This window comes from Acomys russatus, chromosome 19 (genome assembly GCF_903995435.1).
Source record: "Acomys russatus chromosome 19, mAcoRus1.1, whole genome shotgun sequence".
Classification (NCBI taxonomy): domain Eukaryota; kingdom Metazoa; phylum Chordata; class Mammalia; order Rodentia; family Muridae; genus Acomys; species Acomys russatus.
In genome coordinates this window covers 29,045,119-29,064,529 of record NC_067155.1, presented here as the reverse complement: position 1 = coordinate 29,064,529, position 19,411 = coordinate 29,045,119, and the positions used below count along the sequence as shown (strand labels likewise).

At 40.4% G+C, this 19,411-nt stretch overlaps 1 protein-coding gene across 1 annotated transcript; it reads right to left on the bottom strand.

The window, feature by feature from the left end:
- Positions 1-222: 222 nt before the first annotated feature.
- Positions 223-10,870, bottom strand: LOC127203953 (zinc finger protein 431-like). The gene is made up of 4 exons (XM_051162895.1): positions 10,805-10,870; positions 4,842-4,968; positions 4,571-4,631; positions 223-1,344 (listed from the first exon to the last, which is right to left on the bottom strand). Exons 1-4 carry the CDS (start codon positions 10,805-10,807, stop codon positions 375-377), a joined length of 1,161 nt encoding a protein of 386 aa, XP_051018852.1. The 5' UTR covers positions 10,808-10,870; the 3' UTR covers positions 223-374.
- Positions 10,871-19,411: the final 8,541 nt, after the last annotated feature.

Below are 19,411 nucleotides of genomic sequence, written 5' to 3'. Positions count from 1 at the left end.
TCTGTTGTGTAAATATACCACATTTTCTTTATCCATCATTTGGCTGAAGGTGGGGAGGCATGGGAAGGGGGGCTTGCAGTCCCCCCCAGTATGCTTTGCAGTCCTGATAAATGAGTAGTGACTTGATTACAATAAATCCTTACTATCTGCATTGATCTGGAGTTTGAGTTGTGTTGGATCTAAGAGCACCCCAAAGGCTTTACCACATCAAGGAGATTTCTTTTTTTCTTTCTAGGATGTGCTCTTTACTGTATTCAGAGATAACTGTGAAGAGCAAAGGCTTCACTAAATTGCTTATAGTCATAGGGTTTCTCTCCAGTATGAAATCTTTCGTGACGATGAAGACTATAGAAATGTGCCAAGGCTTCACCATATTAAATACATTCACTGGGTTTCTCTCCAGTATGATTCCTTTCATGATTTTTAAGCTGACTGTTTTGTGCAAAGGCTTTACCACATCGGTTACATGTATAGGGTTTCTCTCTAGTATGTGTTCTTTTATGTATTCGGAGATTATTGTGCTGCGAAAAGGCTCTACCACATTGATCACATACATAGGGTTTCTCTCCAGTATGAATCTTTTCATGTCTTTGAAGATCACTATTACATGCAAAGGCTTTCCCACATTGGCTACATTCATAGGGTTTCTCTCCTGTATGTGTTCTTCTGTGTTTTTGGAGAATCCAGAGTTCTGAATATGCTTTACCACACTGATCACACCCATAGCGTTTCTCTCCAGTATGAAATTTTTCATGCCTTTGAAGATAACTATTACATGCAAAGCCTTTACCACACTGGTTACATTTATAGGGTTTCTCTCCAGTATGTGTTCTTTCATGTATTTGGAGACTACTCTGACAAGCAAAGGCTTTACCACATTGATCACATATATAGGGTTTCTCTCCAGTATGAATCTTTTCATGCCTTTGAAGATCACTGTTACATGCAAAGGCTTTCCCACACTGGTTACATTTATAGGGTGTCTCTCCGGTGTGTGTTCTTTTATGTTTTTGGAGATTCCAGAGTTCTGAATATGCTTTATCACACTGATCACATCCATAGGGTTTCTCTCCAGTATGAATCTTTTCATGTCTTTGAAGATCACTGTTACATGCAAAACCTTTACCACATTGGTTACATTCATAAGGTGTCTCTCCGGTATGTGTTCTTCTATGTTTTTGGAGATTCCAGATTTGTGAATATGCTTTTCCACATTGATCACATCCATAGGGTTTCTCTCCAGTATGAATCTTTTCATGTCTTTGAAGATAACTATGAAATGCAAAGGCTTTCCCACACTGGTTACATTCATAGGGTTTCTCTCCAGTACAACTTCTGTTATGCCTGCAAAGATAATTGGCACATTTATCGCTTTCATTACATTCATTATATTGATGAATTCTTTCATCCATATGAATTGATTTTACAGTTCTAATCTTTTCCAGGAGATGGCTTCACATGTGGCAAACAAGCAAATGGGCAAAATGTTCTCATTTCAACCACTGACATAAATCTGCCTAAAAATAGACAAGCTTGGATGCAGGCAGAGTCAATGGCCAAACTCTGCCAAGACGGGGTAAGCGAGTCCTCAATAGTTCCTGCCTCACAAATATGTCTGTCAGATATACTGGGCAAGAAGGCTGAAGACGATGCTCCAACATTATAGAGAATTTTGTGTTCAGGCATTAAACTGTCTTTTTTTTTTTTTTCAAATTGGAAGCTGCTAACATGCGCTCCCTGTTTACTCAGGTAATTAATTTTATTCCTTCTCAAGTCTCTGATGGGATGAAGACCAAACAGGTTAGTTTCACAATTAAGCTTAGTTGTTTAGGGGTTGAGATGTTTTTAGGTCTGGATAGATGGTTTAAGGAGATAGAGATGAGATATGATAGATATTGATTTACATCCAGAATTTTATTTTTATTATTTGTTTGTTTGTTTGTTTGTTTGTATTTCGAGACGGGGTTTGTCTGTGTAGCCTTGGCTGTCCTGGACTCGCTTTGTAGTCCAGGCTGTCCTCGAACTCACAGCGATCCGCCTGCCTCTCCCTCCTGAGTGCTGGGATTAAAGGCGTGCGCCACCACCGCCCGGCCTTACATCCAGAATTTAAGAAGCACCAAAACAGGAAAGATTGCTCTTGATTACAAGTATCAATACTTTTTCCAGGAGCTATAGCCACTGCCCAAACCAGGACATCACAGAATTGTGTCTCCACGTTCCTAAGAGGGGCCACCGCTGAAATACCAACGGCTCCACCCTTAAAACAGGTATCAAGCAGGCCTGGGTGGCAACGGCAGTGGCCCATAACAAAAGCTGCGTATGAGCAGCTAAAGGCTCTACATATAGAAGAGTACACTTGCCCACAGAATTCCCAGGTGTTTGTTCTAAAAAAGAAATCAGGAAAGTGAAGGAAGCTAATGAATTTAAGGAGCAGTGAATAGAGTAATTCGACCAGTGTGTCCTTTGCAGCCTGGAATTCCTTTACCTCTTTTGTTACGTGGGTCATGGCCTATAATAGTAATTGACTTATAAGATTCATGTTTCGTAATACCCTTGCATGAGCAGGGCAGGAAAAGGTTTGCTTTCTCAGCACCTATTGTGAACAACAGTGGTCCAGTAAACAGATACCATTGGAATGTGTTAACAGGGAATGTTAAATAGTCCAACTTTATATATCAATATTGTGTGCAGAGAGCTTGTGCTAACTATTTGGAAGAAATTAACAACAAAGACCTGAAAAGCAAAAATACACAGTTTATAAAAAGAGCTAATTGGATTCTTCCATGTATTGTAAAGAGAGCACCAAGTCCAGAGGCACCAGCATTCTATACAGATGCAAACAAGATGGAAATGTCCAGTTATAGGTCAGATAAAATAATCAAGGTGATCAAAAGTCCCTACACCTCAGTTCAAAAGTCAGAATTCTGCGCAATCCTTATGGTGCTATCGGATTTTCCCCGAATCTCTTAATATAATTACTGACTCTCAGTGTGCAGAAAAAGTTGTTACGCACATAAAAACTGCTAAATTTAATCCTGATAACTCAGAATTGATTTTGTTACATATGCGATTGCAACAGGCCATCAGAAGCAGACACTATCCGTTATATATTAGTCCTATTCAGTCTCACACAGGTTTACCAGGCCTATTGTCACAGGGAAATGAGGAAATGGACCAATTGCTAGTAGGAAATATGTTAGAAGCCTCCAAATTTCATGAAAAACATCATGTCAACACTAGAGGTTTAAAGAAAAAATTCCCTATGACTTGGCAACAAACCAAAGGAATAATCCTTAAAATGTCCTACATGTATAACCAAACTGTTGGAAGTAAACATAAGGATACCAAAAAAAATTGAAATATGGCAGATGGCTGTGTTTCATTTTGCAGAATTCAGAAAACAAAGGTACACACACCATACCACTGATACATACTCAGGTTTTCAGTGGCCAACTGCTTTCAGTTCTGAAAAGGCTGATTGTGTAATTACACACTTATAAGAAACATGTGGGACAGGGACTAAGGTTTCTCCACAACAACATTCTTGACTCTCATAAATTGCCCTTCTCTGTTGTGGTGATTTTAGTTAGTATTGCCTATTTATGTCTATTATCAAGCCTATAATTATTATTATGGCAGTACTTCTTAACCCGCGAGCAATTAATCAAGACACAGACAGGTGTTATATTTTAAAGTAGCCTCAGGCAGGGCAGATATTAATCCCCTAAACTACATCCTTATTGGGGCAGGTATCCCATAACCTGTCCCAATCTCATGTCATCTGTTTTTAATAATGTCTAACAAGCAACCTCCCATCCATACTCTCAAATACCTGTTCATGTTCCTTATCTGGGCCGAACCCTCCATCTACAGCAGCCATGTGTTTGTTTGTTTGTTTGTTTTTCCTAACCCATGGTGTGGCCTCCTCTCTTTTGTTCTTTTCCTTTTTACTTCTCTTTCTTAAGATTCTCTGTCTCTCTCCCCAAACCCAGGAACCTTAGCCACACCTATCCTATTGGCCCTTCCCAGGTGAGATGGCCCTTTATTGGTCAAACAGGAAGTTCCTTAGGCAAGGTTACATAGTAACCTTGGAGTACACAGACAGCAAGCAGTGATTAGCATCAAAATACGTCAGACCAACCTCCAACACTTTTCACTAAACTTAGCAACATTACTGCAAGTTAAATAACACCAGCTTTACTATGGACTTTCTGTTTAACAGAAGGTTTTGGATACATACTCATCCCCTATTCAATGTGGATAATTTTTGCAATATCTGAGTGATATGAGGCTAAACAGATTACAGTTCTACAGCATAGCTCTAATGGGGCCATGATTCAAATGGTGAGATCTGTTAAGGAATTCTTCCTTGTCTTCTTTCTTAAAGGAATGACTTATAAACACAAATCACATACCTCACATTACGGTACATAGTTTTTGGTTTTTTTTTTCAGAATTTAATAATCATCCATACACTTAAAACAGTACTGTTTTATACTTTAAAACTCCAGGACACATTAAAATTTCTTCAGAGGTGTATTGGATCAATCAGCTCGCACATTAAAATTACCTTCCATGTCGTCTAGAACTTTGACAATGTTCTTCAATGTTCTGTTCTTCCCAATTGTAGCCTAAAATACAGTATCAGAATATATATATCATATATTATTTAAAATTAGGCAAAATTTAAGTTACTATCTTCAGTGAACCTTATAACAATGCCTTATTTATTCACCTCATTCTTTCTTGTTCTTAATTGAAGTTACAGAAGAGCATCAATAACCAAGAAACAGTTTTACCCTTATTAAAAAAAAAAAAAAATGGAAAATTCACCCTCTTACCTACAGCAGTGAGGTTCCTGCAGGTCTCCAGCATCACATCTATGTAGAGACTCTTCTGGGAAGGATCCAGCAAAGCCCACTCTTCACGATTAAAAGTCACATGCACATCTTCATAGGTCACTGCATCCTAAAATATACCATACACGTGTAAACAGAAAGCGTGCTACTGATAACACTGTAAATGTTGACTTCATTGACAATACATTCATATGGCTCTGGTGCTTCTCACACCTATATTCCCTGACACAGACGTTCTAATGTAACCAAGTTGTTAGACTGGAAGGAAAATAAATAATGAGTTCCACCCCTGTCAATTCTGTGCCGTTTGTATAGGATAGAGCCCTGCAAGAAAATGCCAATTAACAGACATAAAGAGTGAGAGACACGGGCTGGAGAGATGGCTCAGAGGTTAAACGCACTGACTGCTCTTCCAAAGGTCCTGAGCTCAATTCCCAGCAAGCACATGGTGGCTCACAACCATCTATAATGTGATCTGATGCCCTCTTCTGTCCTGCAGGAGCATATGCTGGCAAAGCACTGTATACATAGTAATAAATAAACAAATCTTTGTTTAAAAAAAAAAAAAAGAGTGAGAGCCAAGCAAACAGATCAACACTACTGAGCACATATCAGAGAAACTGTATGAACTAACTACAAAATATGATGAGCAAACTGGATAGATTGGCTAAAGCATTTAATCCCAGCACTCAGGAGGCAGAGGCAGGTGGATCTCATTGACTGGAATGCCAGCCTGGACTACGTAACTAGTTCCAGGACAGCCAGAGGTACATATTAAGACCCTGACTCTCCAGAGAAAAATCAAACAAACAAAATAAGACAAAACGAACTCAGAGGCTTTCACTGAAGCTCTTCCAAAGAGTTATACATTCACTCTAGTTCTGTATTCCTATTAAAGAAACCTGAAATGCCCCAGTTTAAGCTGCAACATTAGTAAGGTCTTACTAAGAGGGAACGCATGTTTACACAGGTACAAATGGAAAGATGAGAATATTAACAACGTAAATGTTCATCATAAATAAGCAGCATAGGGCAGGAGAGATGGCTCAGCAGTGAAGAGCTCCCACTGCTCTTGAAAAGAGTTGAGCTCAATTACCAGTACTACAGGGGGCTGACAGTTACCCATTACAGCAGGTTCCAGAGCTCTGAGGCCACCTTCTGACTACTGTGAGGACCAAGCACACATGCGGGGCATATTCACACATACAGCCAAAATGCTCATATTCATTCAAAAAATTTCAAACAAACAGGTAGGAAGAATGTCACACATCTGCAATTCAATGACTCAGAAGGCTCAGGCAGTATTAATGTCATGAATACATGCCATCGTGACAAATACTCTCTGCCAAAGTTCAAAATTCAAGATGTGGGTAAAGCTCTAACAACAACATATGCTTGACATGTACAAAAACCAACATTCCAGGCCCATCAGCCAACAATATAAAAACAAAACAAAAAGCTAGGCATAATAGCCCACATCTAATTCCAACACTCTGGAGCCACAGTCAGGTGGATCTCTAAGTTGGAGGCCAGGGTACACAAAGAAACTTTGTCTTCAAAAACAAAAACAACAAAATTTAAAAAACAAAACAGGCTAGCACTGAATAGCAATTGCTTCCAGTGTATCTTATGTGATTTAGGGACAGAGTCTATAACGGGGAAGGCATGACAGCAGGAGAAGGAAGCTGACTGGTCAGGTTCAACCACAGCCCAGTAGGCACCAAGAACAGGAAGTGGATTGAGTCTACAGACACTCAAATCCCGTCCCCAATGAGAAATCTAGAAAGGCTCCAGCTACATAACTTCCATAAACTCCCCAAAGAAAGCCACAAAGGAGAGACGAGTGTTCAAAGACAGCATCCTCTCTGACAGCTTTCTGAGTCCGCCCTCTACATTCTGAGCCTGCGCTCTATAGGCTCACGGTCATCCCATGATGAAAATGCAGTTAGTCTAACTTCAGTGATCCTAAGTCCGCAAAGGTCCCAACATTGTTCAAATTTCCAATGTCATTTGTCTAATGTCTTCTGACACTCAAGACAATATTTTGACTGCTACGTTTTGTAAAATAAGAAAGTAAGTTACATCTTCCCAACATACAGTGGTCCACAACACCCTTTCCTATTCCAACAGAAGATAATGGTGACACTGGTCCATGGCAGGAAACCCATCAGGGGAAACGCCAAATCCTGGAGCTTCAGTTTCCAAGGGCTGATGGCCCCGTCCCTGCCACTTCTCATGCATCTCTCAGTTCAGGTACTTCCAATGCATATATGCATCTCTCCATGGCTAATGTCTCACAGCTCAGGAATTCTCTATTTAAAAAAGAAAAATTACCTCCCGCCTCAGTCACAGACATAGGGGAAGGGAGTAAGAGGGAAGCGGGAGGGAGGGAGGAATGGGAGGATACAAGGGATGAGCTAACAATTGAGATGTAATATGAATAAATTAATAAAATATTTTTTTTAATTACATCATTAAAGAATATATAGAATCATTTCACAAAAAGGTAGCTACAGAAAAACTATTGATTGTAAGTTATTTTATTAGAACTATATCTAGCTAGACATTTTTGTTTACTTCTAAGTTTAGAGCAGTGGTTTTATCTATAAGGTCATTTTGAGTTCAAAGCAGTTTTATCTTTTTTTTTTATTTCAAATGTACACTGTGTGCTCAAAGCAAAAGCATTTTATGTCAAGGTTTTTACCAAGAATCAGGTGTCTGTCTTGTCTTGTCTTTTCTAGCTAATTATTTATTCTTTGTTTTTATATTCACATGGCCTTTCTTATTGCAGTAAACATCTGGGCCTCATTCCTTGGACTAAACCTAGAATAAATGTATTTCCTTGATCATTAGTTTATTTCAACCTTGTTTTTCATCCTGGTATAATTCATGTGCTTCACGGAGTTTTTATCTTATTTGCAGGAAAGTCAAAGTTACCTGAATCAACTCAGGAATCATCATCAGGAATGATAAAATCATCTTCCTAAGATTCTGCAGGAACTCTGCCCGACAGAGAGAGCAGCACCTCTGGAGCAACAGGCAGAGAGGGAGTCTCTATCCCCGCCAGGTTATATGAGGGACACAGTAATAACAAGCACGGAAAGGCAGGTTATCAGCAACAAGCAGGCTACAGGCCAAATCCCTGGGCTTTGCCTACACAGGGATGCATCTATTCATCAGCCATGCAAATATGAGGGGGCTGCCTCCAGGAAGCTCGCTTGCTTGCTTTTGCCAATGCAGCATGCAAATTACTCAGATGTTTAAAAAATTACATCAAAAAGGATGTTAAAAAAAAAAAAAAGACACCATGAAGTTTACAGGAAAAGGCTGCAACTTAAAAAAAAAAAAAAAAAAAAAAAAAAGTGAAGTAACCAAGACCCAGAAAGACAAATATGGTATTCATTCACTTACAAATGGATATCAGCTATTAGGTGAATAACTGAGCTACATTCCACAGCCCCAGAGGACAGGTAAAGAGGAGGGCTAAAGAGGCCAGCCAGCCCTTTAACTTAAGAATTTTAAAAGTTTACTCAAGAGGAAGCCAAGGTCATCGCCCTGGGAGCAGCAGACTGGGATCAAGTCAACATAGCTAGTCTCAGAAACAGTTTTCTACAAAGCTGAATATGCAGCTGTCCTAGAATTAATATCCCTTCCCTGGGAGAAATCACTGCACACACAATTAAAGATTAAGAAAAATCTCTTTAATGACAGCATGCATTCAGCTCTGGCTAATGCTCAAAACGGAGGCAGTGGGGAACAGATTTTGCATTCCACATATGCTGTCCCCTTAAGTCACTTTAAGGGTCAGGCCCCAGGTTAGGTTTTGAACAATATAAATATGGCTAGAGACTGCAAGTCCAGCGACTTAGCCAGACGGGACATTTACACAGCAAAGATAGTCCCAGAATTAATTTTTTTAAGTACACCAGTGCCCTCAAACAGCAGGTCATTCTTCAGTGACAGGATCCTGAAGTGCATGTGCCAGAAGAGGAGAAGACAGGGAAAGCAGACAGTAGGGAAGAAAAGCTGGGGTGGGGTGGGGTGGGGTGGGGAGGTGTCTCGCACAAGCTATGTCTTAGGCCAAGTAAACTTCTTAAGAACAGTATCTTGTATACAACTTCCAGGGGAGACTGGAAGGAAATGGGAGACATCCATGAAGTCAGCAGAACCTATCTTACAACGGGACAAACTCAGGAGTCTAATGAACAGTGACGTACAAGGAGATCTCAAGAACGTTATGGCCAAGCCCCATGTGGTGGGAAGAGCTGGGTTCTCAAAATCTGAAACAAGCCCTCCCCAAAGGCTGTTACTGGCTCTACCAAACATGTTCCTGGGTTTGAGAAGGAGCTATGTCATTCCCCATATATGAGGGCCTCGTGGGAATCCTATCTTGATCAGACCAGTCTTCGATGCAACCATGTTTTCCTTTTCAAAGAGTTGTCAACCTGTGTAGATTTTCTCATGTGGCCAATCTATGCTTTCTTAAAAAAAGAAAACTGGATCTTTATGTAGAGGAATTTTAATTCAGAACATGGCTGCCCTGGCAACAGATCACATCCAAAAGCCCTTCTAGGCCTGTGGGGGTCAGACTGTAATACAGACCTGCCTTTAATCCCTGGAGACAGAGGCAAGCGGATCTCTGACTTCAAGGCCAGCCTGGTCTAGAGCAAGTTTAAGGTAAAGAAAAGCTTCACCCCAGGCCTGGAGGTATACAACTTTAATCCTAGCACTCAAGAGACAGAGGCATGCAGATCTTGGAAGTCTAGTTATTTCTGGCAAGCAATTAAGTCGAGTCAGTGAGTTGAAAGGCAGATCAGTGGAGCTGAGTTTGCAGAATTCAGAGGCAGCTTTACCTGGAGATCTTACGGAGGCAGGTTGAAGGGAGAACAAACCAGACACAGGCGAAGGCAGAACGAGGCAGAGAATGAGAAGGAGCCAGAAGATTAGAACATATTGTCAAAATTAGCACGAGGCCAAGCAGAGCAATTCAACGAGAAACAGGAAAGCTGATCGGTCAGCTGTGAGAAGAGTTTGAGCCAGGACAAGTGAGTTGAACTAGCCAGCCAGAGTTCAGAAAGAACTAAAAATGGTGAGCTTATTGGGCAGTAAGCCTCGGACACTAGAGGCTTCTGGTGCTAGGTTTGGGTTAGCAGATGGGGGCATTAGGCTTCTAGAGGACAATTTCAGAAGGAGAGTAACAGTTACTTTAATGCCTTCATGGTACACCAGGCCTTAACGTTGGTTGTGACCCTGTAAAGCCCCATGGAGCAGCTTGTTAGAGGCCTGTTCTCTGATATGAGGCCCGGTGGCTGGCTGTAAATCAGAGCTGTCTCCTTTGTGATGGTTTGGAGGCAAATGTCTGGACAATCCTGGTGAACAGAGCAAACCTGTGTATCCTAGCACGCTAATCTCTAACAGGCCTGGTTAGCACACTGCTCATCTGTGGGGTGCTGTAGAGCAGTCCTCCCTCAGCTAAATTCTACTTGGTGTCACGTACTGTGTCCTAGGCGATGGTAAATCCTTTACAGCATCAACTCTACTCTTCTACATCACAGCTTAATATTGGGGTGCTACCCACCACAGGAGACGCCTTTTACAGACTCCACAAAATTAACTCCAAATGGATCTCACACCTAAGTGTTAAATGTTAAAGGCAGAATTTGTGGAAGACACTAGAGAAACTAGGGCTTTCTGAGTTTGGCATTTTGCCAAGGACGATTCTACACAGAAGCCCCTGTTGCAAATGCTTTACGCAGACGCAGCCCCCAAGTGTAGTTAGGCAGAGCCCACAAGCCAGTCCAAAGGTGGTGCCTAGGATTAAACTGCTGTCACCCGTGGCTGCAACCGCTGTTTACCACGGAGCCCCAGGGAAAGACCCAGCGCACCAGCCCCCCGCTGCTCAGATGCCTGCTCCTCCCCGTTGTGTGCAGTGACCCTGCGCTCACCATGTCGGGGCTTCAGAGCTTGCCTGAGCTCTCCTCACAGCACTGAGCAGCTGTGCTCAACTCAGAACCAATCAAGTCCGCTCAGCAACCGAGCTGAAACTGTAGCGTGGTACCCGGAAGAACAGTCCTCCTCTGATGTGCAGGTCTGCCTGGAAGCTGTGATTGGCCAGTGGATCTTGATTGACATGAAAGCTTCCCACAGGGCTAAAATGTGCTGAAGGGAAGTGGCACAGTAGTCCCGTTGGGTCCAGGGCCACACCCTTTCCAGATATTCAGAGACTTGCATTTCAGTAGCACTTGTGGCTGTCCTCCAATCGCCTACCCGTCTGTCTCCTCACCCAGCCCACTCCAGCTTCCACCCTTCGGCTGCTTGCTCCTCCCCTCGGTAGGCAGTGACACTGAGCTAACCAGGCAAGGACAGCAGAGCTTCTCTGAGCTCTCCTCACAGTACGCAGAATGCACTTTCCCTTCCTGCTCTTGGAAACTAGGTAAGCATGGCTTGCATAGCCCATCACTCCACTTGCAGTGAGTTATCAATCTCTCTCACAGGTGGAGGGGGGCCCACAATATTAACAATTAAAGAGAGATTTTTAGGAAACAAAAGTTTTGTTTTGTGGCTTCCTGCTGGGTTCAGGTAAACTGCAGCTACTTTGCACCTGGTAGGTATGAGACAGGCCTGGGAGAAAAGCAGTTGACAGATGACAAACACTCCGGGGCACTACTGTTAGCAGACACATCTTCCTCGGTGGGAAGGTGAAAAAGAACACAGCTGCATTGTTAAAGGCTCTCTAGATGAACAGAACTGACAGGATTGGTCTATGTATGTAGAAATGTGGGTTTGTTATAATGGCTGACAGGCTGTGGTCCAACTAGTCCAACAGTGATTGTCTACCAATGGAAAGTTAAAGAACACATTGCAAGATATTTGATCACACTGTGAACCCTGAGATTGTGTACTGGAAATTTTTGTTTTTAGTTGTGGTGTGGCTCAGCCCTAGCACATACCTTTAGTCCAAGAGCTTTCCTTTCTTTTCTGTCCTTTCTTTCTTTCTTTTCTTTTTTTTTTTTTTAATATGGCTTTTCAAGAGATGGTTTTCTCTAGTAGCCTTGGAAGTCCTGTACTCACTCTGTAGACCAGGGTGGTCTCAAACTCACAGAGATCTGCCTTCCTCTGCCTCCCTGAGTGCTGGGATTACATGCATGCATCACTATGCCCAGCTAATCCCAGAGCTTTCTGTAAACATGATTAAATAAAACCATCCAAAATAAAATAAAATAAAATAAAATAAAACCATCCATAGGTCAAGAGGCAGAGCAAGCAACCCATTGACATGAAGCGAACATAGAAACAAAACAAAACAAAACATAGAATGACAGGAAGACCAGAGGACAGATGGAGAGATGCACAGGAAGTGGAAAGGAGGGGCAATCAACTTGAAGGCTTTTTAAGACCACATGGAGAAGAAGCAGGAGCTTTTTCTTTCTGGGATGTTGGCTGGGTAGGAATGGCAGCTGGGTGCCTTCTCTTCCTTTCTGCTCTAGTAGGCTTTCACCCCAGCATCTGGCTCCCGAGTCTTTATAGGTAAAACCGAACATTTGGGATTTTTGCTTAAAAACAACAAATTCTGTAATGGTTCAGTCCATGTGGATGGATGTCTCAAGTGACTTTCAGTATATACCAGAATCCTACCTCCCTTCCACCAACCCCTTAACCCTGGGTATGAGAAAGAGTGCTCATGGGGAGAGGAGACGCAGACCCATTTACTTCTCCCTGCTGTTTAGTGTCAATTGGGTTCTTTTGGGGCAATGGCAATCTCCATCAACAGGAAATACAAGTAATCTCCAAGCCACTGCATTGAAACATTTCTCTCCGTCTGCCACACCAGTCTCTGGTCCCTCTAAACTGCCACACACCTCGACACTACCACTGCATGCCACACTTTCTCTCTCTCTCTGTGCTCTCCTATTTACTGTCCTAAGCATCCTAAACCACATCCCTCTCCATACCACAGGAGGTGGGCTGTACCAGTTTGCAATGACCATGCCCCGCATGAGACAGTTATCAGCTGTAGACTAAAAGACGAAACTAAAATCCCACACTTGGAATTAAAACAACAACAACAAAAAAACCATATTTACATGACATAACTGAGTTTACAAAGAAACCAAAACTTCCATTACACGAGGTACCACAAGGAGCAGATGTGTCTGTCAGAAAAGCCTTTAATTATTAAAACATCTTTAAATGTCATATGCTGTAGATCTCTGAGGTGTTTGAAGATCATCTATTTACCGTTATATAGTAGATAATCATATCAGTCTGTCTGTCTGTCTCACTATAGCTAAAAAGACAAAAACTGCTTTTTTTCTTGTTATATACTGTCTGCTTAATCTTGAAAACAAATGCACCTTAAAAACATATAAGACTAAATAAAGCTTATTTCTGTAATTAACTAAACCAGTATCTAACAAGACTGGCATCTCCAATCATCCTATATCTTTTGCAATAGCTAGCTTTCATAAGACTAGTACTTTAAATCACATTTTCAAATGAGTTGTATATGTACAATACATTATGCAAGAGTTTAAGAAATAATCTTAAATTTCTACCAATATAGAATAACAATGTAAATATTTGAGGCTAGTAGGTTCAATAAACTACCTTTCATCCTATAATTCCATATTCCTCCCCCTTTCTTTTATCATTCCCCCTCTCTCTCCTTTTCCTAACACTAGATAGAAGAGAAAAATAAGGATGGGAGAGAAAGACAAAGATCCCTGAATCTAACCTTCATTTTGTTTCTTTGCTTACCATTACTTATAATCATCTCCCCCTAGATGAAAACAAACATCCATAACCCACCAAAACCACCCAGCCAGCCTACTGGAAATGGAGGCATCATGTTATTAAAGTTATTTTTTGCTGTGTGGGGGCAAAGACATCTTTTTTGTACCATATGAAAACTGGGATACTAGCCAAGTGCTGGGAAAGCTAGCTGTATCTTTCTCTGTCCAGTCTCTATGTTTTCTGTCCAGTCTTTGTGTTTCCGTTCAGTCTCTGTAATTTCTGCCCAGTGTGTGTTGTATGCCCTTTTTATGTTGATGTACATGCAAATTCTTGAGGAAACAGTAGCTGAGGAAGTGTGTAAGGCTGAATCAACTGGGCTACTTGCTTTGTGGTCTTTTACACTGGGGAAAAAAAAACCCAAACTTTTAAGATATTAGTGTAAGCACGTTTCTGCATGTATGCATATGTGTGTGCGTGCATGCGTGTGTGCAAGGTGCACAAATCAGTTAAACACACTTTTCTTCTCTATGTTTGAGCAAGGGAAAGGCATATATCAACTTTATGAGTCTGTTTGAACTGTAATATAACTCTCTATCCATGCTGTATGAAAGGACAGCATGTCATGAGGACCAGACACCAGTAAGATTCAGTTGCCATACAAAGACATTCTATTTCAGACAGTAGGCAGTATCACTGGCCAAATCTAATTTTTATAAGTTTTGTTGGTGTCCATATTTTTTCATTACCTGTAGATACATAAGCATAAATGCCCCCATTTCAACACCATTGTGGGTTTCCATTCCATTGTCAACAGATCTTATAGTATATTGGTTGTCCTAGTTCCTCAGTTTTTTCTATAACCCAATGTCTCTCAGCTGCTGTTGTTCCTTTTTCACCAACATTAAAAAACTTAGAGTCAACAGAGCATTATTTAATCTGTCCCTGGGGATCTTTAACCTTCGGTTTTCTTCAATAAGCATCTCTTTTAATGTACGATTAGCTCTTTCCACAACTGCCTGTCCTGTAGGATTGTGTGGCATACCAGTACTGTGCTTTACATTATAATATGTAAAGACGTCCTTCATCTTACTGGATGCATATGCCAGTATCCTCCGCATTGCCATTATAGCCAATAAGTGTGTAATTACCCAATCAGCCATTTCAGATATTAAGTCAGTCGTCCACTGAAACCCTGAATATGTATCTAAGGTATGGTGTATGTACCTTTGTTATCCAAATTCTGCAAAGTGAAACATAGCCACCTGACAGATTTCATTTCTTTTGGTACCATCAGGGTTACTCCCAGCAGGTAATGGAGTTTGGTTATACAGAAAACATGTAGGACTTAAAAAAATTTTTTTTCTTTGGCTTGATGCCAAGTGATAGAGAGCTTTTTCTTTAAACCATTACTGTTAACATGATGTTTCCCATGAAAATGTAGGGCTTCTTACACATTTCCTATTAGTAATTGGTCGATTTCCTCATTTCCTTGCGCCAAGGCCCTGGTAAACCTATATGAGACCAAATATAAGTAACATAATAATGGATAGTTGCTACTTCTGATGGCCCTGTTGCAACTGGGTAAGTAACAAAGTCAAGTCTGGGTTATCAGGAGTAAATTCAGCAATTTCTATATGGAAGACAACTGTTTCTACATATTGAGAGTCAGTAATTATGTTAAGAGCTTGAAGAAAATCTAATATTACTGTAAGGATTGCATACACTTCTGATTTTTAAAAAATATTTATTTATTACTATGTATACAGTTTACACTTCTGACTTTTGAACTGAGGTATAGGGTCTTTTGATTACCTTGGTTCTTTTATCTGACTTATAACCTGCCATTTCCACCTTGCATGTGTACCAACATAGAATGTTGTTGCTTCTGGAATGTGTTCTCTTTACAATACATAGAAGAATTCAATTAGTTCTTTTTATAAGCTATATATGTTTGCTTTTTGGATATCTGTTACTAAATTCTCCCCAATAGTTACTACAAGCTGTCTGCCAATAATCATTGATTACCCACAATGACATAATCTCAGCATTAGTAAGAGGTACTACAATTTCAGTTGGATCTGTTCCTGACAATCGATTTACAATTAAGAAATCTATTCTATGTTTGTCTTCAGTTTTTCACTTTATGTGCTAAGAAGATATATTCTGTAATACCACAGCTCCTTTGTACAGTAAGCCCAGTAGGAGAATGAGTTGAAAGCAAAATAATCAAAATACAATCAAGTTAGGATCAGCTCAATCCACATATGTATCTTGCAGTCTTTGTTCTACCAGAATTAACTCTATTCCAGCTTCAGCTGTTGCCATCTTGGACTGTTTAAATCTGAATCTCCTTGTAATGTATGAAACAAATTATTTAACTCATAAATACTTAATCCAATTGTAGGCCTCAAGCAGTTAATATCTCCCATTAAAACTTAAAAATCATTAAGAGTTTGTAACTGTTCTCTAAAAATATGTACCTTTTGTGATATAATTCTTGTTGATTTATTCTATAATCCAAGTTACAGGCTTTGAATTTTTACAAACCTACTTTATTTGGGATTCTTTAAATGCATATATGTGGGTTCCTTTCTCCAGGAGGCTGGGCTGAGAACCTGGTCACATAGTTTTCTTCAGCCTTCTGGAGGCTACTTGAAGAAAGCTCTGTCCTGAGAACCGGTCACAAAGAAGGCCTTCTGGGCAGGGAGGGAGCACAGGGTAGCTGCGCTCAACTGAGTTGAGAGGCCCCCTTCTGAAGGGGAAAGGGGGCCTCTGGCTTCTGAAAGGCCAGACTACACTTTATTAAAATAAAGACAAAAAGAATCAAACGACTAGATTTTAATTCACTAAGCTTAAAAAAAAAAAAGGACAAGGGCAGAGAGCTATGGGGGAGAAATGGGGGGATGCGCTGCCAAACCTTCCAGCCCCTGGGATTTTAGACTAAGCTTACCTGAGTAGCAGGAGACACTCCCAGGACACTTGTCTCCAGGGCACCTTTGATATGTTTTTCTTCAAAAAGCCAGCTCTTGTCACCTTTTGTGTGGGTTGGGGTCTACAAGGAACTATCTTTTTTTTTTTTTTTTTTTTAACATATTTGGGTTGGGTCTGGTGAGTTGTTATCAACATGGGGGTCCACTCACCTATGTCCGAGCACAAAGCTTACTGGAGCAGGGGCAGGGGAGCATCTCCTCCAAGCTAACAAGGGCCCACACATATACCTCCATTCCAACCTACCTACGCTGGATAGGAGAGGAAAGATGCTAATAGGAACAGGAGAAGTAGACCTTTTTAGACTCAGTTCCTTGGAGCGATTCAACTCAGGATTCTAGTGGACCTGTTAAAGAGCAAACCAGCAACTCACGAGAAGTGACTGCAATGACAGCGTCTGGAACCTAGAACTTCGAAGTGTTCTCCTGAGTGCTTCTCCCTAGGAACATCTTCAAGTGGAGCGACCAACAGCCAAACAATGGGAGGCAATACCAAAACCGAAAAGTCAAGCCTCTGTTTTGGGCTCATGTCTTCTCATAGTCCCTATTAGGATGCTTATCCGTTGGCAAAGACCATGCCTCCACACGAGGCAGTTCCTCTTCTAGTGGACAAACACCAAGTGTCCTCTCAAATCTGCAGAAACAGACCTCACACCTTCACACAAGTCCGTTTCCCATCTCACACTTAAGATCAAACAAAATCACGTTTATATATACTACATATACCCTTTCTATAAAAAATAAACTATATACAATAACATTAATTATGAGAATTATCAGGTAAAAGTTACATTTACAAGGTCATGTCCATTTGTATTTGACAATCTCAGCAAAATATTCAATTATCTATCCTATCCTAATAAGTCCTATTCTAGTGTCCAAAGGTTTCTGCAATCACTTACTCATCATAATTCACATTTATCAACCTAAAAACATAGTTTTAGTTCCCAAACAACTAAAGCTAAATTGTAGTAATACTGTGGTTATCCAGTCTTCAACCCCATCAGAGACTTAAGAAGGAAATATTATCTACTATGTAAGGAGTGCAGGCCAGCAGCTTCCACAAGTATAGAAATGACAGAAAACAGTTGACTCCCTAGACAACCACCGAAGACTTTTCTGTATTATTGTGGCATCCAGTCTTCAGCCTACTGGCCCAGAATATCTGACAGACTTTTCTGTCTGTCAGGACAGGAATCGATCATTTGGGTTATATCCCTTTTGAAGCTGATCTGCATGCTAGGCAGTCAGTCTGTAAGGTTGAATCACCTGGGCTACTTACTTTGTCTTCATTATTATCTGGTTTATTATTGCTCTGAAAACAAACAGGAATTTTCAAAGACTGGCCCACCTAGTCTCTGTAAAGTTGGACAGTCAATTTCCCAGTATCATGCTCATTCACAGTTTTGACAGTCGGCCTGCTATCAGCAGTAAAAATAAGAACAGTTCTTTGGTCCAGTGGCTATTCTGCCACATTTGTTTCTTTGATGCCCATGATCTTCACTGAAGTAGACTAGAGGTGCTGGCCGGAGCAGATGTATCTCTATGTAAGAAAAGCTCTGTATTAAAAATGCCATCTATTTACTATGTGCATAAACACATCTATCTATCTATCTATCTATCTATCTATCTATCTATCTATATATATATAATCTATTTATCTATCTATCTAAGTATATTTAATAGACAAACACTGTTAGTTTCTAGCTATATACTATATGCCAAACATTGGTAAAATACAAAAGAGACTAAACAATGCTTCCTTCTGCAATTAACTAAACTAGTATCTAACAAGGCTACAACTAAGATTTATGGGTGACTAACTACTAATTTGCATCTCCCACCCTCCTGGACAATTTGAAATAGTTAACTTTCATAAGACTAGAACTTTACGTCACATTTTCAAATGAGTTGCATAAGCAAAAGTTTTAAAAAATGTTAAATTTCTACCAATATACCATACCAATGTAATATATTTGCGGTTAGTAGATTCAATAATCTACCTTTCATCCTGTAATTCCACATTCCCCCATATATCATTCCCATTTTCCCTCTTTTCTCCAACACCAGACTATATAGAAAAATAAGAGAGAAAGAAGGATAAAAAGGATAAAGAAAGAAATCTCTAAATCTAACTTTACTAACTTATAATCAAACCTCCTAGATAATAACAAATATTGGTAAAACCCACCAAAAACACCCACCCCGCCAACTGGGAACAGGGCCATAGTAGTTTTTGTGGTTAAAAACATCTTTTGGGGTCCCCTTAGAAAATCAGGGTACTAGCCAAGCTCTAGAAAAGCTAGCTATATCTTTTTCTGTCCAATCTCTGAGGAACTGATCGATCATTTGGGTTATAGCCCTTTTGAAGCTGATGTGCACGCTAGGCAGTCGGTCTGTAAGGTTGAATCACCTGGGCTACTTACTTTGTCTTCATTATTATCCGGTTTATTGCTCTGAAAACAAACAAACTTTTTAAAAAGTATTAGTGTAGGCACTTTTCTACATTTATATATACGTAGGGTGCACAAATCAACTAGAGATAAATTTCTGCCCCATTTTTGAGCAGGTTTCAGGCATCTATCAACTTTATAAGTCTGTTTGAACTGTAATATCCATGCTACGTGAAAGGATGGCATGTCACGAGGACCAGGTTGCCCATAAGATTTCCTTGCTATGCTAAGACATTGTATTTCAGATAGTAAGAGGTAGCGCTGGTCACATCTAATTTTATAAGTTCTGTGGTAACCATATGTTTTCATTCCCTGGAGATACATAAACATAGCCACATCCCCATATCAAAACTATTGCAGGTTTCCATTCCACTGTCAA

Excerpts from the sequence above, each read along its gene's own strand:
- LOC127203953 (XM_051162895.1), bottom strand. Across the intron at positions 4,632-4,841 it reads CAGGAACCTCACTGCTGTAG|GCTACAATTGGGAAGAACAG; the intron begins GTAAGAGGGTGA and ends ACTGTATTTTAG. Across the intron at positions 1,345-4,570 it reads AGTTCTAGACGACATGGAAG|GCATAACAGAAGTTGTACTG; the intron begins GTAATTTTAATG and ends TTATCTTTGCAG.